The sequence below is a fragment of the Salmo salar genome, chromosome 09 (assembly GCF_965601325.2).
Source record: "Salmo salar chromosome 09, fSalSal1, whole genome shotgun sequence".
NCBI lineage: Eukaryota > Metazoa > Chordata > Actinopteri > Salmoniformes > Salmonidae > Salmo > Salmo salar.
Genome location: NC_138299.1, coordinates 126663680 through 126675842, shown reverse-complemented (window position 1 = coordinate 126675842; position 12163 = coordinate 126663680). Strand labels below are relative to the sequence as shown.

The 12163-nt window shown below is 43.0% G+C and overlaps 1 protein-coding gene across 1 annotated transcript; it reads left to right on the top strand.

Moving 5' to 3' along the window:
• The first annotated feature begins 22 nt into the window (after positions 1–22).
• coq8b (coenzyme Q8B) lies at positions 23–11659 on the top strand. The gene is made up of 15 exons (XM_014213960.3): positions 23–288; positions 657–838; positions 1050–1376; positions 1858–1924; positions 2259–2330; positions 4238–4354; positions 4550–4635; positions 5461–5601; positions 5997–6078; positions 6246–6339; positions 6664–6805; positions 9216–9323; positions 9680–9745; positions 9968–10054; positions 10362–11659. The coding sequence occupies exons 2-15, from the start codon at positions 659–661 to the stop codon at positions 10668–10670; spliced, it is 1878 nt and encodes a 625-aa protein (XP_014069435.1). The 5' UTR covers positions 23–288; positions 657–658; the 3' UTR covers positions 10671–11659.
• Positions 11660–12163: the final 504 nt, after the last annotated feature.

The window sequence follows — 12163 nt, the reverse complement described above, 5'->3', positions numbered from 1 at the left end:
GTTACCGTAGCCACACCTTTCACTTCTCTGATTTGTTCAGTGGACGGACTTTCCTCCGTCAATCATACATTAAATCATTGAAACGTGGCGTAGGATTGGTCTAGGGATATTACGCCCACCTTCTCCTATTTTGCCCGGCACAGTTGGACCACAGGCACGTCTGTCAATTTAGTCAAACCTCTATTTCCGGGTCTGAAAGTTGTTGCAAAACAGCGTCCATTGACTTCACGGGCAAGAGGACAGTCGTCAGCTACTCCAAATTCTATAGAAATCATCCCTTCATCAATAGTAAGTGACTGACAATTCCTCGGTATATTTTAAACTATCTAGCTAAAGTTAACTAAGTGATTCATTAGCTCTGATGTTGGGGTGTGAAGCCTAGCTAACTAACTTAGTAGCTAGTGTGAACAACGTGCTTGGGTTAAATCTATTCATTCAACGTTACCCAAATTCGATTGTGTCGTAACTGCACCACTATCTTCACTTGGTAATTAAACGATATAAGTTACTTATATAGCCTGTGAGGAGTGCAGGTCGAAGTCACACGTGTGTGCATTACATGTCATTCATACTGAATCTTCTTCAATGATAAGCCAAGCTTAGACTAAATGTATAGGTAGCTAGATTGTTTAAAGTGTGTTGTGTGTCCTTTGCAGAGATGCTAGCTGAGGTGTTTCAGGTGCTGCGGGGAGCAGGGAAGGTTGGCCAAGCGTTTGCCAACACCCAGGAGGAGATGCTGAGGCTAATGGCCTGTAACTCCACGCTGGGCACTGGGGTCAAAGCTGCCCAGGAAGTGGTCGAGGGCGCCATGGGCACAGTCATGGGTGGTTCTGCCATGGTATGGTCACACGGGAGAGAAGGGGGCCTTTCTACACACATCAAATAAATAGATGTACATTGGAGACATTATCACAATTCAATGCCCTTTTCAGCTTTTAGGCTGCATAAAGTGTTCTAGTACTCTGCCAAATATAATTGCGTGCACCATGGTGTCTATTGCCTGCAGTGACATTGAATGAGGCACTGAATGTGACGTTTTCCATATTCAGCAACAGTCTATCAAGAATGATGTGTTCCCTGATGCTGAGGGATGGGAGGAAATGGATCCGGATGAGGCTGCTAAATGGGCGGTAGGCTCTGAATTCCCCCCAGGCCCAGGGGCCACAGAGATGCCCAGTGGAGTTCCTCTCAGCCCAGTCCGGGGTCCAGGGGGAGCAGGCTTGCCTGGCCAAAGTGCCCGGTTCCTGCACATCGCCTCGACGCAACGCCACACCAGGTTTGTCCATGACTCGGTAGTGGCCAGACTCACCCCAGAGGACATCAAGAAGGCCAGGGAGTCCAAGCAGGCACTCTCCAGGCCTATTGTTAAGCAGAAGGTCAGTGACGTAGGCTTACCTCCTGATTGTCTGGGCTGTTCCACTGACTGGGTTTTGGGCTGGCTTTGTAGTTGTAAATCATGATGGAGACATTGGGGGTTAAGTTGGTCTTTGCTATATTAGGAAATAATTTCCCCATTTTCTAAAGAAGTATGCAATGGCGGTCTTTATACATAGGCCTACTGTACTGTGCTTCTCATGAATATTGTAAATATAAATATATCCTCTGGGATGAACCAATTTTTATATAGGCCTACCGACGTGGTACTGTATTACTCCAGGTATGTGCTATAGCTGAAACATGGTGGCATGTAGTCTCTCAGGCCCTTATGTTATGTAACATCTCTTACTGTGCAGTGTTATCCTTTGGCACGAGACTGGGGTCTTTTAGCCTAAAATAATTTAATGTTGTAGCTCAAATTAGCTAATTTGATTATGTTTGGTGTTAGATATTGTTTTAATGGAAGTCTCATTTTTACAGCTTAGTGATCGTGCAAGAGAGAGGAAGGTCCCTGCCACAAGAATCAGCAGGCTGGTCAACTTCGGGGGTAAGAGTTTCACTGCAATGAATGGAAATCAACCCAAGATATTGCAGTTTTATTAGGTACACCTATAGGATTCTATTGATAGAATGCCATACAACAGATGCCTAAAGAAACATGACCCAGCCAGCATGCAGCTATATTACTCAATCAATCAATATTTCTAGTACATTATTAAATCAACCATTATAGTCATTACAGCCCAGTCCCTATGACCTTGAGACTTAAATGGCACATGTGTATGATGGCCAGACAAAGGAGAGATCGGTGTGCGTCTCAAGTGAAACAATGTAGTGGTTGTAACACTTACAATAGTTCCTTATGTCTGTCTCGTTGGCAGGTCTGGCAGTCGGGCTGGGACTAGGTGCCATTGCGGAGGTGGCGAAGCAGTCTATGGGAGCAAAGCGTGCAGGTACAGTTGAAGTCGGAAGTTTACATACACCTTAGCCAAATTCATTTAAACTCAGTTTTTCACAATTCCTGACATTTAATCCTAGTACAAATTCCCCGTCTTAGGTCAGTTAGGATCATCACTTTATTTTAAGAATGTGAAATGTCAGAATAATAGTAGAGAGAATTATTCATTTCAGCTTTTATTTCTTTCATCACATTCCCAGTGGGTCAGAAGTTTACATACACTCAATTCGTATTTGGTAGGGTTGCCTTTAAATTGTTTAAATTGGGTCAAACGTTTCAGGTAGCCTTCCACAAGTTTCCCACAATAAGTTGGGAGAATTTTGGCCCATTCCTCCTGGTGCAACTGAGTCAGGTTTGTAGGCCTCCTTGCTCGCACTCGCTTTTTCAGTTCTGCCCACAAATTTTCTATAGGATTGAGGTCAGGGCTTTGTGATGGCCACTCCAATACCTTGACTTTGTTGTCCTTAAGCCATTTTGCCACAACTTTGGAAGTATGCTTGGGGTCATTGTCCATTTGGAAGACCCATTTGCGACCAAGCTTTAACTTCCTGACTGATGTCTTGAGATGTTGCTTCAATATATCCACATAATTTCCCCCCCCCTCATGATGCCATCTATTTTGTGAAGTGCACCAGTCCCTCCTGCAGCAAAGCACCCCCACAACATGATGCTGCCACCCCCGTGCTTCACGGTTGGGATGGTGTTCTTCGGCTTGCAATCCTCCCCCTTTTTCCTCCAAACATAATGATGGTCATTATGGCCAAACAGTTCAATTTTTGTTTCATCAGACCAGAGGACATTTTTCCAAAAAGTACTATCTTTGTCCCCATGTGCAGTTGCAAACCGTAGTCTGGCTTTTTTATGGCGGTTTTGGAGCAGTGGCTTCTTCCTTGCTGAGTGGCCTTTCAGGTTATGTCGATATAGGACTCGTTTTACTGTGGATATAGATACTTTTGTACCTGTTTCCTCCATCATCTTCACAAGGTCCTTTGCTGTTGTTCTGGGATTGATTTGCACTTTTCGCACCAAAGTACATTCATCTCTAGGAGACAGAATGCATCTCCGTCCTGAGCGGTATAACGGCTGCGTGGTCCCATGGTGTTTATACTTGTGTACTATTGTTTGTACAGATGAACGTGGTACCTTCAGGCGTTTGGAAATTGCTCCCTAGGAGGAACCAGACTTGTGGAGGTCTACAATGTTTTTTCTGAGGTCTTGGCTAATTTATTTTGATTTTCCCATGACGTCAAGCAAAGAGGCACTGAGTTTGAAGGTAGTCCTTGAAATGCATCCACAGGTACACTTCCAATTGACTGAAATGGTGTCAATTAGCCTATCGGAAGCTTCTAAAGCCATAACATCATTTTCTGGAATTTTCCAAGCTGTTTAATAAAGACACATGTAAATGTAAACTTCTGATGCACTGGAATTGTGATACAGTGAAATAATCTCTGTAAACAATTGTTGGAAAATGACTTGTGTCATGCACAAGGTAGATGTCCTAACTGAATTGCCAAAACTATAGTTTGTTAACAAGACATTTGTGGAGTGGTTGAAAAACAAGTTTTAATGACTCCAACCTAAGTGTATGTAAACTTCCAACTTCAACTGTAGGTTCCTCCATGCATCTCTGAAACAGACCCTGAGATGAAGATGATAGATAGTCACTGGAGGTTGTTTGATTGGCTGGCAGGCTGGCATTGTGTTGAATCTGGACTGATTTTGAAGTTCCTCTCAATATAGCTTGGTTCACCATTGAATGTTATGATATACAGTATTTCTCATGTACGAGTGTAGTTACTCCGGTCTTGCTCATGAATTCAGACCTTAGTTTGTTTTACTCTATGCTTGCTTCTCTCCTTCATTCTGATTCCGTAATAAACTCGACCATGTCTCTCTCAGAGGGTGCCCTGTTGGACTCTCCTCTCCTGTCCGAGGCCAATGCTGAGAGGATAGTGGACACCTTGTGCAAAGTCAGAGGGGCAGCCCTCAAAATAGGACAGATGCTCAGTATACAAGGTATAGTGGTCTACCCTTCCTTCTGTCACCCATCACATTTATCTTTGATGAATTCAATTGGAATACTTGTTGGATGGTTATGCTGTATCTATAAAGGCATTATAGATGCTATATTACATCCTATGTAAAGTATTACCAATTCAACACATTATGCATACTAGGTAAATTTAACACGTGTTGTGTTCTTCCCTGTAGATAACTCCTTCATAAACCCCCAGCTACAGAAGATCTTTGAGCGGGTCCGACAGAGCGCGGACTTCATGCCCGCCTGGCAGATGAATGTGAGTCATGCATACACTGAAATTATTGTAAAAATAAATACATGTATTTAACCTTCATTTAACTAGGCTAGTCAGGCCTCCCGGGTGGCGCAGTGGTCTAAAGAGACTCTGGGTTCGAGCCCATGCTCTGTCGCAGCCGGCTGCGACCGGGAGGCCCATGGGGCGGCGCACAATTGGCCTAGCGTAGTCCGGGTTTGGCCGGCAGGGATATCCTTGTCTCATCGCACACTAGCGACTCCTGTGGCGGGCTGGGCGCAGTGCACGCTGACCAGGTCGCTAGGTGTACAGTGTTTCCTCCGACACATTGGTGCGGCTGGCTTCCGGGTTGGATGCGCGCTGTGTTAAGAAGCAGTGTGGCTTGGTTGGGTTGTGTATCGGAGGACGCATGGCTCTCGACCTTCGCCTCTCCTGAGTCCGTACGGGAGTTGCAGCAATGAGACAAGACTGTAACTACTAACAATTGGATACTACGAAATTGGGGAGAAAAGAGGGTAAAAAAAAATAGGCTAGTCCGATAAGAACAAATTCTTATTTACAATGACGTCCTACACCGGCCAAACCCGGACGATGCTGGGCCAATTGTGCGCTACACTATGGGACTCCCAATCACGTCCGGTTATGATGCAGCCTGAATTCGAACCAGGGTGTCTGTAGTGACGCATCTAGAGGTGCAGTGCCTTAGATTGCTGCGCCTATCGGGAGTCTTCTTGAACTTCAGACATTGTATAGTAATATTGGGCATTCCACTGCTACGACTGTTAGCAAGTCATTTTGGAATCAAATTGGATTTCAAGACTGTCCGCTCTGCTGTGTATGTGACTGCAGAAAGTTCTGGAGGAGGAGCTAGGTGCGGGCTGGAGGGAGAAGCTGTCGTCGTTTGTGGACAAGCCCTTCGCCGCCGCCTCCATTGGCCAGGTGCATCACGGGATGCTGCAGGACGGCAGGGAGGTCGCCATGAAGATCCAGGTGAGGGATGCCATACATATCCTTTGGCATCCAAAGAGAACCAGGCTCCAATTCCAGGTTCAGTAGTATAGTAGCAATACTAATGGTATCAGTCAATGACCCATGAATAGAGGTTTTATTTGTCATTGTAAAATGTAGATTATTTATCTTTGTCTGAAAAAATAAAAATAAAAAGATCTACCTAAACTTCTGACCCCTAGTTAAGGGTTGGTTGCCTTTTTTTAACAGTTACTTGTAAAAAAAAAAAAAAAAAAAAAAAAAGGTTATTGTTCTGGTAAGGAGATTTTCGCAGTGTTTTGTCATGGGAGTTCTAAAATTAGATTCTTGATATTCTCAGACAGTCTTTGTTCTTTTCTCATGTAATTCTGGATGTCTGTTCTCTCTCTTCATTGCAGTACCCAGGAGTAGCTGAGAGCATCCACAGTGACATCAACAACCTGATGTCTGTTCTGAAGATGAGTATTGTTCTACCCGACGGTAAGGGTTCAGAAATCCAAACTAATAGTAATTTATTCAACTTATATAGCACTTTTCATTACTAAAATAATCTACTTGAATGCTTTGTAGTGAGAAAGATGTCCTAGTATTTGGGAAAATGCCCTCAGGAGGCTGCCTAACTTACATTGACATTTATTTTCTCACAGGCTTGTTTGCAGACAGTAGTCTAGAAGTCCTTCAAAGAGAGCTTGCGTGGGAGTGCGACTACAAGAGAGAGGCGGAGAGTGCCAAGCATTTTAAGTAAGCCCTACACCACTGAGTCTGTCATAAAGCATGATGTCTCTTCAGAAGCATAATTAACTTGAATAGCCTGTAGTAGTCCTCTTAGTATATCCAAATGTTACTATACAGTGAGTATAAATTAAATACCACTTTCCACAGTATTGGGGAAGCTGGCCCTCATGTGATTTCTATCTTTATTTATTTCAGTTCCTGTCAGGATGATACGCTCTCTAATGCACTGAATCTGATGGTAGTACAATTTGTGGGCCTGTTGTGTATTGATGCATAGCAATGTACCAGCTCAGTCCTGTTGAGCAGATTAATGATTTCTGTCTGCCTCAGGTCACTTCTGGCGGATGACCCATTTTTCCACGTTCCATTTGTGGTGGACGAGCTCTCAGGAAGGAGGGTTCTGGCCATGGAGCTGGTGTCAGGGTTACCGCTGGACAGCTGTGTGGATCTGGATCAGGAGACAAGGAATCAGGTTAGAGTTGACCTCCACCCAGGAGAATAAACATTGGGTGAATGTGGTGAATGGCCATTTTCCTGGTAGCGCTGTGGGGTGAAGTTGTGGCCACATCATTGCCTAACCTTAGTCTAACTCAGTGACTGGTTGACTGACTGGAGACCTTTTTTTGTAGCTCTGACTGCCCTTAACCCAGAGTTTCCCAAACTCGGCCCTTCGGACCCCAAGGGGTGCACGTTTGGAGTTTTTTGCCCTAACACTACTAGAGGTCGACTGGTTATGATTTTTCAACGCCGATACCGATTATTGGCGGACCAAAAAAGGCCGATACCGATTAATCGGCCAATTTTACAAATAAATAAAAAATATATACATTTTTATATATATTATTTGTAATAATGACAATTACAACAATACTGAATGAACACTTTTATTAACTTAATATAATACATTAATAAAATCTATTTAGTCTCAAATAAATAATGAAACATGTTCAATTTGGTTTAAATAATGCAAAAACACAGTGTTGGAGAAGTGCAAAATGTGCCATGTAAAAAAGCTAACGTTTAAGTTCCTTGCTCAGAACATGAGAACATATGAAAGCTGGTGGTTCCTTTTAACATGAGTCTTCAATATTCCCAGTTAAGAAGTTTTAGGTTGTAGTTATTATAGGAATTATAGGACTATTTCTCTCTATACCATTTGTATTTCATATACCTTTGACTATTGGATGTTCTTATAGGCATTATAGTATTTCCAGCCTAATCTTGGGAGTTGATAGGCTTGAAGTCATAAACAGCGCAATGCTTGAATCAGCGAAGAGCTGCTGGCAAACGCAGGAAAGTGCTGTTTGAATGAATGCTTACGAGCCTGCTGCTGCCTACCACCGCTCAGTCAGACTGCTCTATCAAATCATAGACTTAACTATAATATAATAAACACACAGAAATATGAGCCTCATTAATATGGTCAAATCCGGAAACTATCATTTCGAAAACAAAATGTTTATTCTTTCAGTGAAATACGGAACCGTTCTGTATTTTATCGAACGGGCGGCAACCCGAAGTCTAAATATTGCTGTTACATTGCACAACCTTCAATGTTATGTCATAATTATGTACAATTCTGGCTAATTAATTATGGTCTTTGTTAGGAAGAAATGGTCTTCACATAGTTCGCAACGAGCCAGGCGGCCCAAACTGCTGCATATACCCCAGACTCTGCTTGCACAGAACGCAAGAGAAGTGACACAATTTCTCTAGTTAAAAGAAATTCATCTTAGCAGGCAATATTAACTAAATATGCAAGTTTAAAAATATATACTTGTGTATTGATTTTAAGAAAGGCATTGATGTTTATGGGTAGGTACACATTGGTGCAATGACAGTGCTTTTTTTGCGAATGTGCTTGTTAAATCATCACCCGTTTGGCGAAGTAGGTTGTGATTCAATGATAATTTATCAGGCACCGTATTGATTATATGCAACGCAGGACAAGCTAGTTAAACTAGAAATATCCTCAACCATGTGTAGTTAACTTCTGATTATGTGAAGATTGATAGTTTTTTTTTTTATAAGTTTAATGCTAGCTAGCAACTTACCATGGCTCCTTGATGCACTCGCGTAACAGGTGGTCAGCCTGCCACGCAGTCTCCTCGTGGAGTGCAATGTAATCGGCCATAATCGGCGTCCAAAAATGCCGATTCCCGATTTGTTATGAAAACTTGAAATCGGCCATGCCAATTAATCGGTCGACCTCTAAATACTACACAGCTGATTGAAATGATCAAAGCTTGATGATTAGTTGATTATTTGAATCAGCTGTGCAGTGCTAGGGCAAAAACCAAAATGTTGCACCCCGTGGGGTCCCGAGGACAGAATTTGGGAAACCATGCCTTAACCGTTAGATAGGTTGCTAAGCTATGACTCTGCAGACCACCTGTATAATGTGCTCTGCTCAGTTGTCATTGATATGAAGATATGCATTTCCCTCCCAAACTCTGAAGCAATAAATCATACGCCATTGTCTCTACACCCAGAAGTAGAGGAATCATTCATATTTATTAGAAGTGATTGTGGAATTTGGTTTAAAATGACTCCAGGGTTCTTACTTTGTGAACAGACAACGTTTCACTCACGATTCAGCACCTGTGGCGTTGGGATTAAATGAAAACGACAGATAATGGAGAGCATTATTAATACTTTAAAAGGATGCTCTAAAACCACATTTCTGACGCAACACTATGCACATGGCTCATTTTGACCAGCAGGGGGCAGTATCCCAAGTCGAGTGGTGACACGGATATCACTCACACTATGTAGGGGGTGCATCCCAAATGTCACCCTATTCCCTATTTGGTGCCATTTTGGGACTCAGTTTAGGAGTGATAAACTGCCCCCTGTGGTCCCACATCTCCTCTCCCCTACAGATCTGCTTCAACATCCTACAGCTGTGTCTGAGAGAGCTCTTTGAGTTCCGCTTCATGCAGACGGACCCCAACTGGGCCAACTTCTTTTACAACGCTGAGCAGAACAAGGTGAGAGGGCGAGTGAGCCTGTGACGAGATGCTGGAGCTGTCTCATCTGGCACCCTATTCCCTATATAGTGCGCTACTTTTAACCAGAGCCCACAGGGTGCGCTGATTTTTATGTAGGGAATAGGGTGCCATTGGGAACTTAACCTCATTCATCAGTACCATGACTCTGACCTTCAATCATGTTTTTGTATTAAATAGCTTTTATAATGGATGTATGAATACATGTACATAAAATGTATCATACATTTTCATAAGAACATACCACTTTATTCCCCGCATTCATGAACATGTGATGGTGATTGTTGTTTTGGTGGGGATGTTTCGTTGTTAAACCTCCGCCCGCTGTGTGTCTCCAGATTATTCTGTTGGATTTCGGTGCGTGCCGGGATTACCCTGAGGCCTTCACAGATGATTACGTACAGGTAAATTAATCTGAGTCCTGTGCATTAACACCCAATGAAAGAAAATGGACCGAAACAGGGATGGACTACCTTGACAACGTTTTGCTACGGTGTGCCCTAACAATTACCTGATGAATGACAGATCCCATGAATATTTTAGACCCAGGAGCACAGCATATCAAATGGCTTTGATTTTGTTCTCTGTAACCTTTTGATGACGCAAGTTGGTCTGTCTGTGTCCAGGTGGTGCACGCAGCCTCCATCGGAGATAGGGAGACTGTGCTGGAGAAATCCAAGGACCTCAAGTTCCTCACAGGGTTTGAGGCCAAGGTAAGAGGGTATTTTTGTGCAGTGATAACCATAGTGTCATGACGCGTATACATTTTTTATGTGTGGTTTATGACATCACCCTTCTCTCTCTCTGTTCCCTTTCTCCTCTCGTTCTACTGGGGCGGTGTTGTGTACATAGCCATTTACTTTTCTACACTTTTGAGTCAGTAATAAAAACAGAGGGACATGTAATATTATACATTTTAAGACCATCATAAAGGTTCATACATTCTTATAACAAGTAATAAAGCGTTATACATGCAGAGTGTTACCGAGTTGTTGTGTTGAAAATGCCCCCTCTCCCCAGGCGTTCCAGGAAGCCCACGTGGAGGCAGTGATGATCCTGGGCGAGGCCTTCGCCAACTCTGACCCCTTTGACTTTGGCACCCAGAGCACCACGCAGCGGATCCAGAGTCTGATCCCCGTCATGCTGCGTCACCGCCTCACCCCGCCCCCCGAGGAGACCTACTCCCTGCACCGCAAGATGGCCGGCTCCTTCCTTATCTGTTCCAAGCTTGGCGCCAAAATTGCCTGCAAGGACATGTTCCTGGACATCTACAACTCCTACCAACAGCGGCGGCTGGAGAAGGAGCAGGCTGCCCAAGTCCAGGCCTAGATGGGGTCAAAGGTCATTACTAGTAGTCACCCTCTGACAGCACCCTAGTGGGCAGAACTCCCATGGCTGTGGACTAGGTTTATTTAAGAGAGGGTAACTGTACTACATGGGTGATCTACTGACTCCCAGTACTTTGACTGTCAGTGACTTGATGCCACTCCACCACTCAATGACGTGGGCTGTAGTGGTAGGTGGAGCGGTAGGCGGAGCGTCTGCTTCTATAAAAGAACACAGAAAGAAACTCTGGCATTTGTTTGATTCAATCACTTGAGATTGGTGTTAATAATATTTGTTTAATGTAAAGGTATGATGGCCATATAACTGATTTGAGCTGTGTCTCTGTTGGGTGGAAAAGGTAATATGTTTTGAGTGTTGGTTTGTGTTTTTGATGTGCCCTGGTCCAATGGTTTCCAACAAACTGTCATTTTAATGCAGATTGATTATTACATGTTAATGCCACAAACATGGCATTTGTTTCTGAAAATGGCATTGTTTGTACTAAAAGGCATTTTGACACTGAAAGGTTATTTGGACATAATTGTACACACTACAAATATTACTCTTTCAAATATTGTTGCAATCTTCCAACAGGTCTATTTTTGGCAAAAAAAAATGTTTGGGAGATTTACTATTTAATGGCAGAAAATATCTTCTATACTAGTCTCAATATACAAGGCTTATTTCAATGCCTATTTGGGTTGCAGTATTAAGCCATCTTGTGAATGTATTTCCATGAGATGTTAGAAGAGCAGTGTTTGTATGTATTTTAAAGGACTGTTTGATGGAAACCGTAGAAGATGTCCTTAAACAGTGTAATAAAATATTCCTGCTAGATGACACCAACTGTAAAAAGCCTCGGCATAAATATGTGCGTTGACATTTTCACATGATATGCTGTACATGCACTTTGGGACTATACTTCCGCTCCATATGACAAATGATTATTCTGTGGGTTTCCATCCTTGCAATAAACAGTTGACTAAAATGGAGACCTTTAGCCACTGGCTTGCTGTTTAAACAGGGTTTAATTCAGACCCAAATGGGCTGAAATGGGGAGGACTAAGCTCAATTTCTCCAATAAGACACATTCATTTTGTTGCAACGGTTTGCACTAATGAATATACCCCTGTGCTAGCAGGCGCTTGCTAGTAATGAGGTAATTTGCCTGCTCAGTAGGTAACATGAAAACCTTTTGACATCTTCACTCTGATGATTAAGAGTTTGGGCAGGGAAGTGAACGTCAACTAACTGGCTCTTGTGTTACTGTATATGCTACTAAACTCTATGTTCACAAGGAGAAGCACTGTACACAGAGATGAAGGTTTGCTGCTGTGAGCCCTAGCTGTTGGACTCGCTTCATCACTCATTTTACATTTTAGTCATTTAGCAGACACTCTTATCCAGAGAAACTTACAGTAGTGAATGCATACATTTCACACATTTTTCTTTTTTTCCCCGTACTGGTCCCCCGTGGGAATCGAACCCACAACCCA